Source organism: Chrysemys picta, chromosome 24, assembly GCF_011386835.1.
Source record: "Chrysemys picta bellii isolate R12L10 chromosome 24, ASM1138683v2, whole genome shotgun sequence".
Classification (NCBI taxonomy): Eukaryota; Metazoa; Chordata; order Testudines; family Emydidae; genus Chrysemys; species Chrysemys picta.
In genome coordinates this window covers 4,073,829-4,096,029 of record NC_088814.1, presented here as the reverse complement: position 1 = coordinate 4,096,029, position 22,201 = coordinate 4,073,829, and the positions used below count along the sequence as shown (strand labels likewise).

Below are 22,201 nucleotides of genomic sequence, written 5' to 3'. Positions count from 1 at the left end.
GATCTGATAGCTGAGCCAAGCTTCCCTTAAATGCTCTTTCTCAGACTCCACCCAGTGTGCTGACAGACAGCTGTAAAACATCCATCCCCTTTTCACACTGGCAGAGCAGTAGGCCTAGGTGAGAGGACTTTAAATGTACAGCACCTGGGCTAGCAGGGAACGATGTCCTCCTTCTGAATGGGGAGAACCAACACCAGACAACCTTAGAATCATAGAATATCAGGATTGGAAGGGACCTCAGGAGGTCATCTAGTTCAACCCCCTGCTCAAAGCAGGACCAATCCCCAGACAGATTTTTGCCCCAGATCCCTAAGTGGCCCCCTCAAGGATTGAACTCATAACCCTGGGTTTAGCAGGCCAATGCTCAAACCACTGAGCTATCGCTCCCCCCTTGCAAGAGGAGAACCTTGCATAGAGCCGGCACTTCGTCCATAGCCTTTTTCTTCTTCACCGCTCGTGGGCATAGGCCATGTGGTGATTAGACAAAGATGGGCTGTTTGTCACCTGTCCGAACTGAGATCAACACCCCATTGCGCAGGGCGCTGCACAGACAGAAGAGAGACAGTCCCTGCCCCAAACTGCTTCCAGACTAAGGAGGCAGAAACAAAGAATGATCATCAGCCCCATTTTACAAACCGGGATCTGAACCACAGAGAGATTAAGCATCTGGTGCAAGGTAGAGTGTTTCCTACTTATCTATGGATGGTGTTTTACCATCACCATCCTAAACGTAGGTTTAGGAAGAACAAGGTTTTAAAAAATCATTTCTTTGCTGAACAGAAATATTTCTATTATTGTTGTTAAACTCCAATGCAAACAGCTTTTGGTTTGGATTTAAATATTCCCCAGATGTTTTTATAACCCAAAGGCTACTGCAAAAGAATAGCCAAGCTGAAAATGAATCTCACTACAACCGGAAGTAAAACTTACCATGAGTTAAGTACCATCAGCTTACGCACAACAAGCGGAAGAAGCAGTTTTAGGTATGGAAAGTAAATTAGATTTTAACCAGCTTTGTTTTTTAAGACCCCAGAGTGTTCATAATTACGCAGATAAGAATTTGTTTTACTAATATAATTAAATAGTACCCAGGACTCTATAATGCTTTTAATCTGTAGTGCTCAAAGCATTGTAAAATAGGTTTATAAATGGCATTATCTCCATTGTATGGATGGGGAAACGGAGACACGGAGCGGGGAGGTGACTTGTTTAAGGTCACACAGTGAGTCAGAAAAAGAGGGATAGCATTTAAATCTCCGAAATCATAATCTGGGCTCTTCTTCTCCAGACCACATTACCGCTCTCCCATTATTACTGTCTGTGTCCCTTTAACCAAATGTATTTATTACTCAGAAAGAGATTTGCTTCAGTTTGGGGAGAGAAGTTTAGCTGAAGAGCTGGGCGGAAATGTTTTCCCACAAAAAGTTCTTAATTGAAATAGGGCATTTAAAAAAGAAAAAAAGAAACCTTTTGCAAACAAAAAATTGGCCTTTATCCAAAGTTTCCATTTATCGTGGTATTTGAATTGACAGTTCTAGCAACACTATTGTCACAACAACTTTTGTGATCATTACTGACATTTCCTTGTTTAGCAAAAACAGTCTGTGGCAAACAAACAAACAAAAAGTCAATATTGATTAAAATATTGCAACATAAATAACTTTGGCACTTTTTGTTATCCGTTTTCTGACCGGCCTTGTACAACAGAGGGAGGTGGAGATCAGGACTGTGATGCTAGTGGAACCAGGTCTCTCACTCCTAATGAAGAACTTCCTAAAGCTTCTTTAAAAAATTACTTTGAGGGCTGGGTTCCCATTGTCTCCCCCCTTTCCCTCCCCCATTTCAGAAATCCCGCCAAAGACCCTTCATATCCCACAAAGAACATGCTGAATCAAAGCGTTGTGTGCTGTGAAAAATTAACACACCATCAAACTGCTCGTAGTCTGCTTGTATAAGGGTTTTGTATTTGCGTCCATTACTGCAGCATCAGGGTGCCTGATGGGATTGGCAACTCCAGTGACACAGTCCTGGGGTAGAGAGAAACAACTGACTAAAGATTAGTCAGTTTCCAATCGTCATCTTGTTCCCTACACACACACTCAGTTGCTTGAGAAAAATAAAGTGATGCAACATTTCTAATCAGTTTGTAAAAGGAAAATGATCAGTTTCTACTTAGGTGTGGGAGACAGAGAGAGAGAGAGAGGGAGAAGCTGCCAATCCACTGTGGTTTTGGAATTGCAGGGAACTAATTACATTCTCCTCCCTGAAAATCCCTGTTTCACTTTATTTAAAACGTCACGAAAACACCTGTCTTTGTATTAAAAAAGAAAAAGTGAACACAGCAATGTAGCCCAGTCAACAGTGCCCTTGAAACCAGCCTTTCTTTTCTGTATTTCACTTTAACCTGACTGGGTGATGTCCTACCCACATGGAAGTCACTGGGAGTTTTGCCATTTACTATCATATAAACAGGGCCAGAATTTCACCCTCCATCTCTTTCCCTGCTGTGAAGGATAAACAATGAGGACCAAATTCTCCCAATCACTTTTTCTATGTCTGTTAGGCTGCTAGTGCGAATTCAGAACCTTTCTAGATTTTTGTCAATGAAATATGTTAAAAGTTCCTTATGGAAAAGTTCTGTCAAATGTACCAGTGAGGAACCCCTTAGGCTGCTACAGAAATGTAGTTAGGTTCTCAAGAAACTGCTCCCCAGACTTACAGAATTTAATAGAGAATGGTCTTTGGAACCATCTGATTGCATTTCACAGCAGGGAGAGAGTTATTCAATTCTCTAGGACAGTTTAAAAAAGATCTCTAGACAGGCCTTAGTATTCTATGACATTCTCTAGGCTTTTCCCTATCAGGATTCAAGCAGGGCACCTTAACTTGTAATCTAGGTATTTGTAACATTACAATCAGTGTATTTTATACGGGCCTGATCCACAAAGGTATTTAGGATCCTAACGTCCATTGAGTTGGACCTGGGTTATTAAATATCTCTAATGTGCCATGCCCAGCTATGGTACTATATAACAAGCAAAGGACCCCAATAAAACTACAGCTCCCATGATTCCCCTCACCTGTCCATCTTGTACTGAGAAAAATCCCTCCATGTGACAACTGAGAACAGGCTGATGACAGCGTAGAAAACGCTGGCTAGGCAGAAACATGATTTGCTCCACTCCCCGGGGAGGAAGGGGGTTGCGCGGTCGGAGCGGTGTTGCAATACAGGAACCTGGTGAATTGTTCATCTACTTGGTGTTGTAATGGCTGCGGATTTCCTCTGCGCTATTGCGGGCAGTGCCGTAATGGTCCGGAAACACCCCTTTGTGCACCAAGGCTAAAGGGACGAGATCCTCAAACCTATTTAGGTGCCTTGTTCCCAATGATTCCCAGGGGAGTTAGGTGCCTAAACACCTCTGAGGAGCTAGGGCAGGGTCCCTTCTTAGCAAGATGAGGCTTTTGACACAAGTGGCTGCATTGGGGCCTGCTCTGTAATCGCTGCCTAATCATCTAACGGAGATTACTTGGTCATGATCCGGAAGCACCTCCACAGGGAGAAGATTTCTTATGCTAGAGGCCCTTTAATCTAGCAGGCGAAGGTGTAAAATCCATTGGCTGGCTGCTGAAGGAAGGGACAATCATAAGACAAATTCAAGCTGGAAACGAGGTGGAAATGTTTAGCATTGAGGAGAACCGGCCATGGGGTCATGGTAGATGGTCCATAACACGGAATCTTTAAATCAAGAGTGGATGGCTCGCTCCAGCGGTACCATAAACTATTGGGCCGGATGTAGGAATCACAGGGTGAAATGCTCCGGCCTCTCATGCAGGAAGTCAGATTAGATTATTTTTTACGTCTCTTAATCTAATCTGTCTAAAGTACTTCCTCAACAGCCAGTATTGTGATATCCAGGAACTATCATACTGGAAAACTGGGCCTCTCCCATCTAGGAGACACTGTGGGTCGCCCCTCCCTCCCCCCCCCCAATAAGGACCCAGAACTTTGGCTCCTCCTCCAACCCCTCTTGGCTCTTGCAAAAGTAACTTGGATGTCTTGAGAGAAAAATCTCTCGCTCGAGATTTCTGTGGAGGAATTACTAATCCACACGGGCTAGTTTAAAGGTGCCGTGCTGTCAGGGGTCCTCAGTAGCCAATCGGGGCTGGAGAGGGAGATGGTATTTAGTCAGTAAGCTCTTTGGAGGCAGGACTCTTCTAATAGTAAATCTGGGGCACAGGCAGTGGTGGTGAAATGAGGCTCCCTATCAATCGTTGCAGGACAACATGGCAATAGCACTTTTAACTGCTTTCCAACACTGGTCAGGATCATTAGGCCCACTTTACAGATGGGGAAACTGAGGCATGGAGCTGTGAAGTGACTTGCCCAAGGTCACTCAGCAGGCCAATGGCAGAGCTGAGGCTAGAACCCGGGTCTTCTGAGTCCAGTCCAGCGCGCTGTCCAATGTTCAAAGTGCAGCGAAGTTTAACGAATGCCTCAGGAGCCCAAGTAGGCTGAAAAACAGCCCCGACCATCTCTCTGAAGCACCGCGCCGCCTTTCAGATGAGACGTGTACCTGAGATTGTGGTCGCGTGCAATGATTTAAAGATCCCCTGGCGTTCTTTCCAACGTCCTTGAGCACAGACAGCACAGCACGCCCCAGAGGCAGCTGCATTTCAGCAGCGAAGGACGTAGACACCATTTGCAACCAGAAGTGCCCAGGACCGCATAATCAGCAGGTAGCCTGGTTTGAAGTGTTGTGGCCCATGACAGCCGGCAGGTGGCAGTGACACACCACTAACCTAAAAAAAGAAGAACAGGAGGACTTGTGGCACCTTAGAGACTAACAAATTTATTAGAGTTAGTCTCTAAGGTGCCACAAGTCCTCCTGTTCTTCTTTTTGCGGATACAGACTAACACGGCTGCTACTCTGAAACCACTAACCTAAGTTAATCCTCACCTCCCCAGAGAGAATTCACATTGGCCAATGCTCCCAGGGTCTCAAACACGAACTTAACCATGCGCCCACACACACACTGTAGTGCTCTGGCTGGGCAATACCATTTCCTTAACAAAGGGGTGACAGGGAAGGATGGTGTTTGCCATTAAATAGAGGAACAAAAAAGGGAAGGTCAAATTTTTCACCCACTCTGTCATGGTCCCTTAAGTTTCTCAACCTCGGGGCAATAGGTAGGCCAGAGCAGGTGCAGTATTGTTTCCATTTGCTGATTGGATAGAGGAAAGGGGCAAACGGATGTTTGAAAATTCACTGCCACTGCAGACAAGCGGCAGTGAAACACACCCACACACGGGCACCGGAAGTATCATCTCGTGCTTCCTGACATCGGTCGCAAAGGCCCAGCGCCTCAAAACCTTCACTTCATGGCTGTTTGAGAACCTTTGAGGCTCTGGTCCAAAGTCAAACGCAGAAGGGTTGGGTATAGAACCCAGGAGTCCTGAGTCCCACTCCCCTTTGCGCATCATTAGCTCATAGGGCCCTCCCAGTGGGAGAAGTACAACCCAGGAGTCCTGATTCCCTATGCCTGAACAATGATGCCAGTGGGGCTGAAGAAAAGCTATTAAAACATTTGATCACTTATCCCCAAAAGCTCAGGACTGGCCAGATTTGCAGATTCCCAGTCACTTACCTGCAGAACCACCAAGGGCCAGTGTGAGCTCACGTAACAAGATTGCAAGCTGATTTTACAAACTCTGTAATGGGGCTGGGGTCTTTGGCGCTTTCACAGCAGCAGTATCAAATTATACGACAGGGGATGGAGGAGACAATCGGTGCGGGTCTGATCTGTCACTTTAAAAGAAAAAAACAATCTAAAATGGACTAAACTGCAGAGATAGCCAACTGATAAGGGCGGAAGGGGAATCATCTGGCATTAAACTCATAAACACATGGCTCTAATGTTCTTCCCACACACCCCATCACAGCAGAGTCATTCGAGGTCTCAATTAAATATTTATTACAAAGAATCAAGCAAATGGGATAATGTTACCCCCTCCCCGAATGAACAATAATAAATAAATAAAATACGCTTTTAAAATAGTTTGTTAAATGACATAAATACAGGATGGTTCATTGCTTTCAGGTGGCTTTGCTCACATTCGGGCTGTGTGCATTTCATAGACACCTTCTCCCCGCCACCCTCTACTGGGTTCAATAGTGTATCATAGGCCCCATACTGCCAAAGGAGATTCTCCTGTAGTTCAAATGGTAGAGGCCTGTGTGCTGAGTCCTAGGCCTGCTACCACCAGGAAGCTATGAGCAGTAGCACAGAGAGCCATGAAGTGCAGTATCTACAATACATTGATGTGGCTAGAGCTTGCGGATTTCATAGCGCTTAGTGGAGGTTCATTTGTTATCCCCCCATTTACAGAAAGGGGAAACTGAGGCACAGAAAAGGAGCGTGGCCTGACAAAATGGCAGAGCTAGGTGTGGACCTGAGGCACCCCAGGTCCCTGTTCTAACCACTAGGCGGCACCGCGGGAATCACAGACAGCTGCCAATCAACCTCAAGAGGCCACCGAAACCCAGACAGTGCAGCACAATCAGGGTTTATAGTGAATGCCAGATGTGGGACTCGTCAGCCCATGGGTCTGGTCTAAGGCAGGGCTCCCCTGGTGACGCTTCCAGTGATACCCTAATTGGGGGGGGGTTGCCCCCACCCCCTACGGACTCTAAGAGCAAAGCTTAACATTCCCTTCAGGCGGAGCAGGGGTGGGCTGGATCCATAGCCGCCGGGCCGGGCAGGGAGGCTGGCACAGGCCCCTCCAGGCGCACACGTGATGTGGGGGGGTGTCCGATGGGCAGAGCGCCAGGGAACTCACATCCAAGAGGCGCTATGCAGAGCCAGGTCCTGCCCCTGTCCCAGCTGGTGCGTAGCAGTGGCGGGGGACAGACACGTACTTAGATACACACACACAGACGCACCATGGCCGGACAAGACAGGACTGGACACACATCAGACAGCCACAGGGACGCAAGACACGGCACGGGACAGGGGAGGGGCGCTGGGCAGCCGTGCCATTTCAGGTCAGCCCAGGTTTTGGCACCAGGTGGGGAGGGGGCGGGGAAAGCAGCGCTGCCCAGAAAGTCAGAGATCTGGGCTGGATCCATCCAGATCCCTTTCACCCCACCCTCCTCCCAGCTTCCACCATCCCAGGCAGCGTGTGGGGAACAGAGCCCCAGTGGGGAGGGCAGGGAAGGGCCTGGGCCTTTGGGGAGGAGCCTGCTGGGGAGCTGCAGGCTCCATCCAGGATAAAAATACCCCAGAAGTGAAGGGTCCCAACAAGCAGGACCATGAGCCCTGGTTCCCACCCCAGAAGTGGGCGCAAGAGAACAGGGCAGGCCAGAGCGGAGCCTCAAGAAGCTGTTAACACCTCCCCTCTCAAGCTAGCTGGGAGATACAGCCCCCGTCAGCCCTTCCCCGCCTTGGGGAGTGGGGGGCATTACAGCCCAGGGGCGCTTTGCCCTCAGAAATCAGGGTGTCAACCCGCCCCTCCTGGCCGACTTCAGGCTTAGGGCGCCCCGCCCAGGATACCACACAGCACTCACATGCGGGGAAGGCCGCACGGCTCAGCAGGCAGGGTGGACGCGTTCAGCACAGCCACCCCGCGTCGGGTCCCTTACGGGGCACACTCATGGCAGCCCCCAGTGCACACCCCACACGCATGCATCGCCCCCTCCGCTCTGTCTTGGCAGGCGAAATCGAGCTGGGGGAGCTGCCGGCTGGGCCTGGATGGGGCCGTGTGGTCAAGGGGCTGGGTTGTTGTAGGCACTGGACCGCAGAGGAGATTCCTTGGCGCTGGGCGGGGACCCCGGGAGCTGGGTTCTCTCCACCGATCGGAGGCGCCGGCCGTCCCACTCCCCTGGCGGCTGGGTCATTGAGAGCACCATGGAAATACAACGGGACGGGGGGCAGGGTGAGCGGGGATCAGAACAGGGCCGGGAGCGAGGAGGAGGTGGCTGCTTCGAGGCAGGCCCGGGACTGATCGGTTACATACCAGGGTTGAGCATGCTTTCCTCCCTGAGGGGGGAGGGGGGGAGGTGCCCTGCCTCAGGGCATGGTGCCCCATGCCACACATCTGCATGTGAGGGGGGCAGGCAGGGGGGAGCAAGCTGGGTCCCAGTTTGGTCAGCTTTGGGGGCGGGGAAAGCCCAAGAAACACTGGGCTGCCCCTCCCCCCGGTCCCCTGAGGGGTTTAAGGTGGGAGTGAATCTTCACTATCTTATGGGAGATGAGAAGGGCCCCTCTGGGGGCTGAGTGGGGAGCACCACTGGCAGAGGGGCCCCCCGGCACTGCTGGCAAGGGATCCCCATGGAGGGGGGAGCATCATACAATCTCAGGCCAACCCTGCTAGGGGGCATGAAACAAACCAGCCTCACAGGGGGGTGCTATGCTCAGAGGAGAGCGATCCCCTATCGGATACACTGAACCCCCCCCAAGCAGATAACGCCCCATCCCAGGGGCCCCTAGCTGACCGAAGCCCCACCCCCTGGGGCCCCTAGCAGCCAGGTGCCCCATCCCTTAGCGGATGTAAACGTCCCGCCCCCAGCCCTCCAGGTCATTCTTGTTCCGGCTCATGGCCTCCTCCTCATTGGGGCAGTAGCGGTCGCGCCCTTTGCTCCGGCCCCGCAGCTGCCGGTTGTGGTTCTGGTGGTCGGGCTCGGCCTCGTCCCAGGAGCCCTGGTGCTGGTGGAGGTGGTGGCGGCCCAGGCCCCGGGGGTAGGCGCCGGGGGTGCCGCCGCGGGGCTCGGGCTCCTCGTAGGGGTCCGTCTCCATGTCCATGCAGGAATCGCCCGGCTCGGTGTAGGCAGAGTCACGGCTGCCCTGGGTCTCCGAGTCGAAGGTGTCCTGGCGGGACAGGCCGCGGTTGGCCAGGCGAGCGTGCTGCTGGCCTGGCCGCCCCTGGCCGCGGTTGACCAGCTCCCCCGGGTAGTCGTGCAGGCTGGCGCGCTCCCCCTCACGCGTCTGCTCCCCATGCACTAGGTAGGGTCCCTGGTTAGGAGAAGCAGCGACAAACCATGCGAACGGGAGAAGACAAGGCAGAGTTAGTCTGGCCGTCAGGGGGCGACAATGGCAGATCAGTACCGGTTAATACACACGTCTATCCTCAAGACAGCGAGAGCAGCCTCTGGCCTGCTGAGCCCAGGTCCCCAATCCCAGTCTGGGCCACAAGGGAGATGAAACTATGGGTCTCAGCCCAGCCCCTGGGGAGGTTATACCTGTAATGCTGAGTGTGTGGGATGGTTTGCAAAGGTGGGGTTCAGGGCTGGGATGCAAGGGCTGAGGGTCAGGACTGCGAGGCAACTGCAGAGCTGTGGGTGAGGGAGGCCCTGGACTGGAATAGTGGGGGTGGGGGGTTGTGGGCGGGATTGAGGGGTGCTGGTGGGGCAGGAATATGGGGCACTGGCAGGGTGGAGTGTGGGGAGCCCTGGACTGGCGTAGCGGGGGGCTGTGGGATTGAGGGGCGCTGGTGGAGTGTGAATGAAAGAAGCACGCCCGGCTCCCGCCTGCCCGAATGAGGAGGAGGCCAGGAGCCGCAGCTCTTCAGCTTTCCAACGAGCATTACAAACGACAGACACCACGACACAACCATGCCCTGACCTCCCCCACCCTGACCAGGGCGGGGCACGACTGGGGGCAGTTCCCAGGCAGCTGGAGAATCTCCACTTGCACTTATGGGGTGGTGCCCACGGGGAACCAGCCACTCCCTAAGGCAGCAGGCGGGAGCAAACAGAGGAGCCAGACAGGCCGGATCCCGAGGGGCGGGCACAGACATGGTGTGTCGGGGTGCCATTAGCAGAGGCCTGTGAGCTCAGTGCTCTCGGAGACCAGGGGCAGCAGCCTGCAGGCAGGAGTTGGGATGCCTTGGGGGTGGGGGACTTCAGGGGACAGCACGAGGGGAGGAGATGGGAGAAGGAGCCCAGCTTCCTAGCCAGGGTGAGGAAATTGTCAGACGCTTCCTCGCTAACGGCTCCCATCTACACTAGCGGGGAGGGCGTTGCAACAAGCCGTTGGCCGAGGGGACGCCTGGCACCGCACGACAGCCGTGCCGGGGTTTCTGGCTCAGCTCCGGCTGCGCTGGTGCTGCCCTCTGATGTGGACAGGGAGTCACCCCCCTACCCCAGCACTCCCCCATCCTGCACTGCAGAGCCTCGTGTTCGGAAATCACCCAGCAGCCTTTGCTCCCACTCCGGGAACGGTGCTTTGGGAATCCTAGAACGCACTGCGCCGAGGGCAGAGCCCAGCAGGGCCACGGGCCCCACGTTAGAGGGGTGACTGGAAGGAGCCCCACGCAAGCAGGATTCTGCGCTAGAGCCGGCAGACAGGGTCGATCTAGCTCTCCAGAGCAGGCAGCTTTTATGCAGAAGCCTGGGGGGCAGACGGGGTGGGGGAGGCCGATGGCAGCATGGCACTTCCTGGGCAAAGCCCGGCTCCCCGTGATGCAGCTACAGTGCTAGGGCACTGCAGGGGGTGCAGATCCCTCCACGTTCCCCCCAGGGACGTGATGCTCCCAGTTCCTGAGCCTTAGAACGACGCTGGGCAGGCAGAGGGAACCCCTCCACGTGCAGGGCACACGGGGCAGCGGGACGGGGGGGCAGCAGCAGAGGCGGGAGTCGGGGGGGGATCAGCCGGGGTTTCCCATGAAGATTTCTTCCTCCACGTTCATTGAAGGCGCCACCTCCTCCTCCTCTTAAAGCTACAGCGCGTGCTCCTCCACCCTGGGCTGGGCGCTCAGCCCCTGCTCCAGGCTGCCCTTCCCGCCCCAGAAGCCCAGGTTGCGCTTGAGGGAGGTGAGCACCTGTACCTGGAGGTTGGAGACGGGGGCGGGGCTGGCGGCCAGGGCGGCGGTCGCCATGGTGCGGTTCAGGAGGGGATTGGGCGGGTTGCTGCTGGGCGGGTGCGTGGCCTTCCAATAGGCTTCCAGGTACTCAGCCAGGTGCTCGCAGGCGTCTTCCAGTTGGTTCTCGTCCAGGATGATGTCAAACATTTCCTGCAATGAGAGAGGGGCGTGAGGTGGCCCAGCTGGGGGTGTGGGGAGGGGCAGAGGGCGGGGCCTTGGCCAAGCTGGGAGAGTGGGGAGGGGCAGGGCAAAGAAGGGTACTTGGTCAAGCTAGCAGTGAGAGGCAGAGGGGGCAGGTAGTTGGGGTTTAAGCTGATCAGGGCAGGTGTGGGACAGATATTCATTGGCGGGGGGGGGGCAGGGACTTGGCCCAGGCTGCAAGTATGGGGCAAGTGGGGCGTGGCAGGTATTCTGCCGAGTTAGAGGTGTGGGGCAGCGGTGTGGCAAGCAGTGGATGTGGGGTGGATACTCCCTGGCTGAGCTGGGGGCGTGGGGCAGTTGTGTGGCAGGGAGAACGGAGGGGTAGGGGGTGGGACAGGCTGTGGGGCAGGTACTCACCGGAGGGCACTGTGCCAGCTTATCCGACGCCACCATCTGCACGTTCAGGTGCTTGGCCTGGGACTTCCCCCGGGACTTGACCAGCCTCTGGAGCACCTGCAGGGGGAAGAGGCAGGAGATGAGCGCAGATGAAGGGATCAGGAGTTCCTGGGGCATCCCCCGCTCTCTGTTCCTCTCCAGTCCCAAAGGGAGGGGCTGGGCATGGGGGGGCTGACTCAGGGCGAATGAGGTATCATTGCTGCTCGGGCCAGGGTCTGAGCCCAGAGCTCAGACAGGAAAGCAACTCTGTCCCTTTAAGATGCTGGGTTTCCCAACCCCCAGCTCTGCTGATGCCCCTCAATCCCGACCCGCAGCCCGCTGCCAGCCCAGCCTTGGGCCTCTCTTAAGCAAACACTACTGTATTGAACATGGAGAAATGTCCCTTAGAGGACAAGGCTGAGACCCTACAACTCATTGCACTTGTGATCTAACCCTCCCCCCGCCTTGCTCTCACCAGGGGACAAACCAAAACCCAGATCCACGTTGTTGCGGATTGTGGGGGAGTTAGGGCCCTGCACCCCTCTTCCCGAGATTCACTGTGACTCTCAACCAGCCAGTAAAGCAGAAGGTTTATTTAAGGACAGGAACACAGTCTCAAGCAGAGCGTGTAGGTACGACCAGACCCCCTCGATTAGGTCCCTCTGGGAGGTTCAGGGAGCTTAGACCCCAGCTTGGGGTTCCCTGCGTTGCACCACCCAGCCCCAACCGAAACTAAACTCCAAACTCCTCCCGCTGCTCCTCTCCTTTGTTCAGTCTCCCGGGCAGAAGGTGTTAATTCTCCCCACCCCCGTTCCTGGCTCAGGTTACAGCTCAGGTAGCTTCCTTCAAGGGAAGTCCCACATCCCCACTGCAACCCCCCTGCAACATTCCCAGGTCAAATCTGCCCTGCTCCCTGCTCCGTCACATCTCTCCCCCCTTCGAGACTGAACTGAGCGGGGTCACTCTGACCAGTGACCTGGGGAAGTTCAGGGCTCCCTCTCCGGGACAACGCGTCCGCTATCAGGTTGTCACGTCCCTTCACATGGACCACGTCCATGTCATAATCCTGCAGGAGCAGGCTCCATCTCAGGAGCTTGGCGTTGGCTCCTTTCATCTGGTGCAGCCAGGTCAGGGGAGAGTGGTCGGTGTGCACGGTGAAGTGACGCCCAAAGAGATATGGCTCTAGTTTCTTGAGGGCCCACACCATGGCCAGGCATTCCTTCTCGATGGCCGCGTAGTTCTGCTCCCGGGGTAGTAACTTCTTGCTCAGGTACACGATGGGGTGTCTCTCCCCCTTTTCATCCTCCTGCATTAACACCGCCCCCAGTCCTGTGTCTGAGGCGTCGGTGAACACCATAAAGGGCTTGTCAAAGTCTGGGTTTGCCAGAACTGGGCCACTGACCAGAGCCTCCTTCAGCGCCCGGAGAGCCTCCTGGCACTCCTCGGTCCAGACCACTTTGTCTGGCTTCCCCTTCTTGCACAGCTCAGTGATGGGGGCGGCTATGGCGCTAAAGTGGGGCACGAACCTCCGATAGTATCCTGCCATCCCAATAAAGGCTTGGACCTGCTTTTTGGTTTGAGGAGCGGGCCAGTCTCTGATCACCTCCACTTTGGCTGGTTCCGGCTTTAGGCAGCCGCTTCCCACCCGGTGGCCTAGGTAGGATACCTCAGCCATCCCCACCTTGCACTTCTCCGGTTTTACGGTCAGCCCAGCCTTCTGGAGTCGGTCCAGCACTTGTCTAACCTGGGATATGTGGTCCTCCCAGGTCTGGCTAAAGACACAGATGTCATCGATATACGCCACGGCAAAACTCTCCATCCCCCTCAGTAGCTGATCCACCAGGCGCTGGAAGGTGGCCGGCGCTCCCTTGAGGCCGAAGGGCAGGGTCAGGAACTCATAGAGCCCCAGAGGGGTGACAAAGGCCGATTTCAGCCTGGCATCTGCATCCAGTGGCACTTGCCAATAGCCCTTTGTAAGATCCATGGTGGTAAGGTACCGAGCACCTCCCAGCTTGTCTAGGAGCTCGTCCGGCCTGGGCATGGGGTAGGCATCGGCTACAGTGATGGCATTGAGCTTCCGATAGTCCACACAGAACCGGATCGACCCGTCCTTTTTGGGGACCAGCACCACCGGCGAGGCCCAAGGGCTGGAAGACGGCTGGATCACCCCCAAAACCAGCATGTCATTGACCTCTCTTTCCAGGTCCTGAGCAGTTTTCCCTGTGGCTCGGAAGGGGGAGCATTTTATAGGCGGGTGCGATCCTGTCTGCACCCGGTGGACAGTCAGATTAGTGCGTCCAGGCTGGTTGGAAAACAGCTGCTGGTACAGATGCAGCACCCCTCCGATCTCAGCTCGCTGGGCAGGGGTTAGCCGATCAGAGAGGGGAATTGCTTCCAGGGGGAAGCCAACTCTTGTCCCAGGGAATAGATCTACTAAAGGGTCATCTCCCTGCCCCTCCCACTGTCCACACACGGCCAATACCATATTCCCCCTGTCATAATATGGCTTCATCATATTCACATGGTACACCCGGTGGTGGTGTGCCCGGTTCGACAGCTCCACCACATAGTTTACCTCGTTTAGTTGCTTGACAACCTTGAAGGGCCCTTCCCAGGCGGCCTGGAGTTTGTTTTTCCTCACGGGGATGAGGACCATCACCTGATCCCCAGTGGCGAAGGCGCGGGCCCGTGCTGTGCGGTCATACCAGACCTTCTGCTTCCTCTGGGCTCTGGCCAGATTCTCCCTGGCCAGGCCCATGAGCTCGGCAAGTCGTTCCCGGAAGGTCAGGACATACTCCACCACCGACTCTCCGTCAGGAGTGGCCTTCCCCTCCCATTCGTCTCTCATCAGGTCCAGGGGCCCCCTTACCCGCCTTCCATATAGCAGTTCGAAAGGCGAAAACCCGGTAGACTCCTGGGGTACCTCCCTGTACGCAAACAGCAGGTGAGGTAAGTACTTGTCCCAGTCCTGCGGGTGCTGATTCATAAATGTTTTCAGCATCATTTTTAGCGTCCCATTGAACCTCTCCACCAGCCCGTTGGATTGGGGGTGATATGCTGAGGCCCAGTTGTGCCGGACCCCACATCTCTCCCACAAGCACCGGAGTAGGGCCGACATGAAGTTGGACCCTTGGTCCGTCAAGACTTCCTTGGGGAACCCCACTCGGCTGAAAATGGTCAGCAGCGCATCCGCCACAGTGTCTGCTTCAATGGACGATAAGGGCACTGCCTCGGGGTAGCGGGTGGCGAAATCTACCACCACCAGGATGTATTTCTTCCCAGACCGGGTCGTCTTGCTGAGAGGCCCCACTATGTCCATGGCCACCTTCTGGAAAGGCTCCTCTATGATGGGCAAAGGTCTCAATGCTGCCTTCCCCTTGTCCCGGGCCTTCCCCACCCTCTGGCAGGGGTCACAGGATCGGCAGTACTGCCGGACGTTGGTGAAGACCCCGGGCCAGTAAAAGTTCTGTAGCAGCCTCTGCCTGGTGCGCCGGATCCCCTGGTGCCCTGCGAGAGGGATGTCATGGGCCAGGTACAGTAGCTTGTGGCGAAACTTCTGGGGAACCACCAGCTGCCTCCTGATCCCCCACGACTCCACTTCCCCCGGGGGAGCCCACTCTCGGTACAGGAACCCCTTCTCCCACAGGAACCTCTCCTTGCATCCTCTCCTCATGGTCTGTCCCACACTGAGGTCAGCCAGGCCCCTTAGCTTCCGCAGGGAGGGGTCCTTCTGCAACTCGGCCTGGAACTCGGCGGCTGAGGAAGGGATGGGGACCTGCTCCCTCTCGTCGGCTGGGTCGGAAGCCCCAGCCACCCCGCGGCCTGTCCTTGGGTGTTCCCTCCCCACCCGGGAAGGGTTCAGTGCCTCCGGCGGGACATCCTTCCCAAGGTCAGGGCGTAGTGCCCCTCGCCGGCTCTGGCTACGGGTCACGACTAAGGCGGTCTGGGGGCTGCTTGGCCAGTCCTCTAGGTCCCCCCCCATCAACACCTCAGTGGGCAAATGGTGGTGCACTCCCACGTCCTTGGGGCCCTCCTTGGCCCCCCATTTCAGGTGTACCCTCGCTACGGGAACCTTAAATGGGGTCCCGCCCACCCCGGTCAGGGTCAGGAAGGTGTTGGGCACCACCCGATCTGGGGCCACCACCTCGGGCCGGGCCAGTGTCACCTCTGCGCCCGTGTCCCAGTATCCATAAACTTTCTTCCCATCCACCTCCAGGGGAACAAGGCACTTGCTCCGCAGGGACAGCCCCGCGCCAACCCTGTAAACGGAGAACTTTGAATCCGGAGCATCTGGCCCTCCAGAGAAGCTGGCCGGGGGCCCTTCTCTCTCTTGAGCAGTTGATAAGCTGCCAGCCCCTCTTGCATGGGAAGCCTGCCCCTCGTCCGTCTGGGCCTCTACCAAGTTAACCCGGTGCGGGTTCGGTCTGCTCAGTCTGTCCTTGAGCTTGGGGCACTGGGCCCGAACGTGGCCTCTTCGGCCGCAGTAATAGCAGCTCAGGTCCCGTGGGTCCCCTCGAGCCGGTCGGTTGTCCCTGATGCTGGGCCTTCCCCGTGGGAGGGGATTCCCCATATTCCCCCTTTGGGAGGTCCCAGGGTGACTCTCTCTCTGCATCGCGGCGGGCCTGTTCCTTTGGGGCTCCTCCCTGCCACCCCCTGACCGGCTCTTTACAAACTCATCAGCCAGCTGCCCGGCGTGTCGCGGGTTCTCTGGCTTTCTGTCCACCAACCACAGCCTCAGGTCGGATGGGCACCGCCCATACAGTTGCTCCAGTACCAGCAGTTTAATCAGGTCCTCCTTCGTCTGGGCCCCACCAGCCCACTTGCTGGCGTATCTTTCCATGCGGACGGCTAGTTGCAAATAGGAGATCTCAGGGGTTTTATCTTGACTCCGGAACCTTTCCCGGTACATCTCAGGAGTCAGCCCAAACTCTCGTAGCAGGGCCTTTTTGAATAGTTCGTAGTCCCCTTTCTCTGCCTCTCCCAGTTGGCGGTACAATGCCACGGATTTGGGGTCCAGTAAGGGGGTAAGGACCCGGAGTCTGTCCGCGGGATCCACCCGGTGCAGCTCGCAGGCCGTCTCAAAGGCCTCCAGGAAGTCATCCATGTCCTCCCCCTCTTTGTATGGGGCCATGATGCACTTATCAAAGCTCCGTGCAGTCCTGGGTCCCCCCTCACTCACCGCAGCCGGGGGTTCGCTGCCCTTCAATCTCGCCAGTTCCAGGTCATGCTGACGCTGTCTCTCTTTCTCCTCCCGTTCACGCTGATGCTGTCTCTCATTCTCCTCCCGTTCATGCTGTCTCTGTCTCTCTTCACGCTGATGCTGTCTCTCTTTCTCCTCCCGTTCATGCTGTCTCTGTCTCTCTTCACGCTGATGCTGTCTCTCTTTCTCCTCCCGTTCATGCTGTCTCTGTCGTTCACGATCCTCCAGCTCTCTCAGTTTTAGCTCTTTCTCCCATTCCAGCCAATTCCGCTCCCCGGATGCCGAACGTCGCCGGGAGGATCCTCTGCTGGCCGGCGGGCTTCGCCGGGGGGACCCCCTGCTGGCCGGGGGGGTCACGGCGCCTTCGGTATTTGCTGGGCTCCTCCCCACCCTTCCCCTAGGCATAGGAAGGAGGGGTCTCGGGAAGCCCTCAGCAGCCGGCTGACCACTCCCAGCTGGGACAGACACTGGTGCCTGCGCTGCATTTGCCAGGCTGCTTCCCTGAGACACAGGGATCAGTTCATTCGCGCGATCTTCCGCCTCCAGCTGGGCAATGAGCTGTTCTTTGGTGAGCCTCCCAATGCGCAGCCGCCTCTGCTTGCACAGCTCCACCAGGTCGCTCTTAAGCCGCTTGGCGTACATCTTCCTGCTGGCCACTCACCGGCCTGTGTGCTCACAGCTCCCCACAGTTCCCAGGGGGCCCCCTAGTGTGCCAGCCCTTCTCGAGGTCACCACCTCTCTGCCAGGGTCGAGCTGCAGACTCCTCCGCCCCTGGGACCACTCGCTGCGATCCCCCCGGGGGACCCTGTTACTGCAAAAGTCCTTCTCGCTGGTCACACACTCCCAGGGGTAATAACCGTCTCTCTCTCACTCTTCAGCACGCCTGGTCCCCGTCAATCCCCCTTCGTTTTACTGCTCCCCAGTCACTTACTGCAGGAAGCGCCGTCCACGGGGTGCAGTAGATCCCGCCGCTGCCACCAGTTGTTGCGGATTGTGGGGGAGTTAGGGCCCTGCACCCCTCTTCCCGAGATTCACTGTGACTCTCAACCAGCCAGTAAAGCAGAAGGTTTATTTAAGGACAGGAACACAGTCTCAAGCAGAGCGTGTAGGTACGACCAGACCCCCTCGATTAGGTCCCTCTGGGAGGTTCAGGGAGCTTAGACCCCAGCTTGGGGTTCCCTGCGTTGCACCACCCAGCCCCAACCGAAACTAAACTCCAAACTCCTCCCGCTGCTCCTCTCCTTTGTTCAGTCTCCCGGGCAGAAGGTGTTAATTCTCCCCACCCCCGTTCCTGGCTCAGGTTACAGCTCAGGTAGCTTCCTTCAAGGGAAGTCCCACATCCCCACTGCAACCCCCCTGCAACATTCCCAGGTCAAATCTGCCCTGCTCCCTGCTCCGTCACACACGTGCTCGGACCCTGGGGATGTTTGAATCCGGGATGAGCGGCTTGAGCTTGTCTTCAATCCTGAGGTCTCGTATCAGGCCGGGTGTGGGATACCCCCGGGCGGCGGGAAAGCTCCCCACACATGGAGCAGGGTCCCCACACACATCGGCCCCACACATGGAGCAGCTGATTGTAGCACCAGCCGCTCTGAGCACGGGGGCATCGGTGGGGCAGCGATCTTGTTCTGCTCCCCCCAACCTGTGGCACCTGCTGGCATGACCCCGCGGCCATGGGGCGGTAGAAAGGGATTACACGTCGGCCCCTGCCATGCCGCGGGGTCAGGCAGCGTGGCAGGGAGCTGTCTGGACTGGTCCCCAAGAGGTTTACGGTTACATACCCAGCCCACACCCCTAGCCCCTGCAGAGCGCATACCCCAACCCTGCGCTCCGGGGAAAGGTCTGTGGGGCATCCCCTCTCTCTGGTACCCACTGGGTTCCCGGCATGGGAGGATCTGGGCAGCGAGTCCCCAGGCTGCAACACAAGAGCTGGCCCACCCCCCTGCAGGGTCCAACGCACCCACCTTGGGGGAGGTGATCTTGATGTAGACGATGATGGGGGCCAGCGAAGTCTTGGCCAGCTGGGCCGGGTGGTTGATGGTGTCGGCGTCCAGGGCCACAAGCTGAAGTGTCCGGGCCAGCTCGAAAATCCGCTCGATCTCGCTCTGCACCTCAGCTGTCGGAGCAGAGAGACAGTGAGAGACTGTGAGGAGGGGATGGAGGGGGTGGGCAGGGGCAGAGAGACTGTGGGGAGGGGATGGAGGGGGTGGGCAGGGGCAGAGAGACCATGAGAGACTGTGGGGAGGGGATTGGGGAGGGGCAGAGACCATGAGAGACTGTGGGGAGGGGATGGAGGGGGGGCAGAGAGACCGTGAGAGACTGTGGGGAAGGGGTGGACGGGGGGGGCAGAGAGACTGTGAGAGACTGTGAGGAGGGGATGGAGGGGGGGGCAGGGGCAGAGAGACTGTGAAAGACTGTGGGGAGGGGATGGAGGGGGTGGGCAGGGGCAGAGAGACTGTGAGGAGGGGATGGGGGGGGGGCAGGGGCAGAGAGACCGTGAGAGACTGTGGGGAGGGGATGGAGGGGGGGCAGAGAGACCGTGAGAGACTGTGGGGAGGGGATGGAGGGGGGGGGCAGAGAGACCGTGAGAGATGTGGGACAAGGATCAGGTGGGGGGCCAGGAGTAGAGAGAATGGGGGGGGGCAGAGCCTGGGTAGGGGTTGGGGGGAAGGGGCCAGGTGGGGAGGATCCTGGCACAGAATGTTGTAGGGGGTGGGAGCTGTCAGAGGGGATAGCAACAGGGGAAGCGAGGTGAGAAAGGGGGAGATACGGAGGGTCTATGTGGGGGAACAGCATTGCGGAAAGCCACAGGGAGGGGCCATACACTGGGGTCTCTGCATCCCAAAGGCAGTGCCCCCCCAGCCCCCAGACACACACGAGACACATGAGCGGGAGGGATGTGTCTCCTGGGTTCCCAACGCCGGGTACCTGCATGCCGTGCTGCACGCTGGGCAGTGGGATCGCTCCACAGAGCTCATGCCTGGCACGTGCCCAACGTGTAACGCTGCCCGAGCTGGGTGCACAGCCAGTATGGACTAGAGATCATCAAGCCACGAGGCGGGGCAGGGTCTGGAGCTGGGGGCACGGTAGGGTGGGGGAAGGGGGACACACACACCCCTTTACGCCAAGCAGGGGACAAAGCAAAACCTAGATCCCCACGTGCCTGGACTCGGGAGACTCTGGGATCTGGGATGAGCATCCTGAGCTCGTCTTCAATCCCGAGGCCTCATTTCAGGCCGGGTGTAGGACAGACCCCTGAGGAGGGGACTCCTGCCCTGGCTGACTCCGGCACCACACACGGACCAACCCATTGTAGCTCCGAGCCAGGGGGCATCGGCGGGGCAGCGATCTTGCTCTGCCACCCCCCTCGTGGCCCCTGCTGGAGTGACCCTGCGTCCACATGGCGGTAGGAGCAGGGGGTTACACGTCGGCCCCCGGCACACCGAGGCCGGCAGTGGATCCCACAGGGTTAGGCAGCACGGTAGGGAGCGGTCTGGACAGGTCTCCGAGAGGTTAAAGGTTACATACCCAGGACATCTGTACCAGGAGCAGGGGAGGAAGGAAGCAGCGCGGAGGGAAGGGGTGGGGGGGGGGAGAAAAAAGGGGAGGGGAAAAAAGGAGTGAATTGAACTGATCATCCCAGGAGTCAATGCGTCAGGCCCCGCCCCAGCCCAGCCCAGCGGGGTCAGCAGCCGCAGCTCACGCAAGCCCTGTTAGTCACCCCGCTGCGCGACAGTGCCCAGGAGACCTGAAACACACCCCGGCCCTGCTGAATGGGAGTCATCGAGGCACGTCACAACCCAGCATGCCCTGGGGGGGCCCTGCTTGGTGTGGCCAAGCATCCCAGCATGCCTCAGGGCATGAGCGGCACCACCGGGCCTCTCTTTCCATCTAGCACAAGCAGGCGAGAGCAAAGCCAATTGGCCTTGCCCAGGAGCAGGCGAGGCAGGGAGCATGGGCCAGGAGAGCCCTTCCGGACAGGGCGAGGGGAAGAGATGCCCTGGGGCACGGTGGGCATTCCAGGGGCACCCGGGGATGAGGGAGGGGAGGACGCAGGAAGCCGGGGCAGCTCCCAGTGGATACAGATCCAAGCCAGGCAGGCTTGAAAGGGTTCAACCTCCAAACCAGGCAGTCAGTCTAAGTGAGAGTCAGCCAAAAAACAAAACAGGCCCGGGGTAACCAAGCGGGGCTGGGGTGTAGGAAAGGGTTAAATCCACAGCTCCCCCCCCCCCCTTTGCCCCCACCATGGCCTCACCCAGGCTGGAGCGGGTGCTGGAGCGCTCGATGATGGTGTGCTTGCTGGGGTTGTTCAGCACGGAGCGCTTGGCCAGGGAGATATCGGCCGTCACCCGCGTGATGGAGATTCTGAGAGGGACAGAGCGAGGAAGAGAGCGTGAAGGGGGCCCTCTGGCATTCGCCGTGCCCCCCAGCAGGGTGCCCGCCCCACCAGGGCCAGACAACAGGACCACAAAGGAGCCCTGGGGGCAGAAGTCAGTCTGTGAACCCCGGCATCTTGGGGGCAGAATCCCCACAGGGGGAACAACGCCATCTGGGCTGCTCACTGCTGCCTGCCCGGCAAGGGGGTACAAGGCGAGAGGGCCGGACGCCTGGGTTCTCGTGCAGACAGAGTGCTTGGAGAGCCTCCGATGAAGAGGGCTGGGGATGGGACGGGGGATAGTCTAGCTCAGACAGAGTGTCCTGCGTGCGGCCGACACGCTGGGATCTCTCTCTGTCAGACCCTACGGAGCCTGTTGCCGTGGTGACCAGGCGCCTTGCATGGGGCGACGCCCAGAAACTGGGATTTTGAGTAAAACGCCATTTCCCTAGTGCCCAAAAAGGGCCGTGGCGGGGTGGGGGGGAGTTGGCAGCATCTGTCCAAGAAGCCCCCGCACCTGCCGTCGAAACGATGCTTCAGGAAATCGAAGAGGGCTTTCTGCATCATGTCCGTCACCTGGGGAGAGAGGGGGACGATGGAGTCAGGCACCTGGGGGGCAGGAGGAAGGGGGAGTCGGGATTCACCGCATCGAGGTGTGTGTGCATGGGAGTGGAGGGGGGTTAGAAAAAGAGAGAGCAATGGACATTGGAGGGGTGGGCAGTGATTTCAGAGGTCAGATGCCACTGGCTCCCCCTGGCACAGACCCTCAAGCTTGGTCACTGTCACTGGAGAAAGCCCTCTCTGATACGATCAGTGTGGAGAGGAAGACAGAGCAGATGGGTCCCGGAGATGGAGAGAGGAGGACGTGGGCAGATGCAGAGGTGGAGTGGGGCAAGACAGGGGGGCTGGGGGGAATCGGTGAGACGGGAGGGGAGGGGGAAGAGGGAATGGCCGAGTGGATGGATGGACAGACAGATGGGGATGGGTGAAACAGGGTGAATGAGATCAAGGGTCACCTGCTCTCCAAGAAGCTGCTGAACATTCCACCTTCCCAGCCTGCCCCCCCCCCCCATGCACCCACCCCAGGCTCACCTCGTACCCCTTCAAGGACGGCCCCACAAGAATGATCGGCCGCATGGAGGGCACCACGTCGTACGGCGGCACATGCTCCGCCTGCCGGAAAGGGCAAAAG

General features: G+C 57.4%; 1 protein-coding gene across 6 annotated transcripts in view; it reads right to left on the bottom strand.

Moving 5' to 3' along the window:
* Window positions 1-5,949: 5,949 nt before the first annotated feature.
* CACNB1 (calcium voltage-gated channel auxiliary subunit beta 1) overlaps window positions 5,950-22,201 on the bottom strand; it is a 36,847-nt gene continuing 20,595 nt past the window's right edge. For 5 of the 6 annotated variants that reach the window (XM_024100696.3, XM_005301827.4, XM_065577478.1 and 2 more), the window contains 7 exons: window positions 22,102-22,182; window positions 21,527-21,585; window positions 20,890-20,999; window positions 18,599-18,750; window positions 11,417-11,512; window positions 10,823-11,008; window positions 5,950-9,009 (listed from right to left, as the gene is read on the bottom strand). In XM_024100696.3, coding sequence (XP_023956464.1) covers window positions 8,539-9,009; window positions 10,823-11,008; window positions 11,417-11,512; window positions 18,599-18,750; window positions 20,890-20,999; window positions 21,527-21,585; window positions 22,102-22,182 — 1,155 coding nt within the window. In that variant the 3' untranslated portion in view covers window positions 5,950-8,538. Of the gene's footprint in view, window positions 11,009-11,416; window positions 11,513-18,598; window positions 18,751-20,889; window positions 21,000-21,526; window positions 21,586-22,101; window positions 22,183-22,201 lie in introns of all 6 variants that reach the window. The other variant, XM_024100699.3, reaches the window with a different exon arrangement.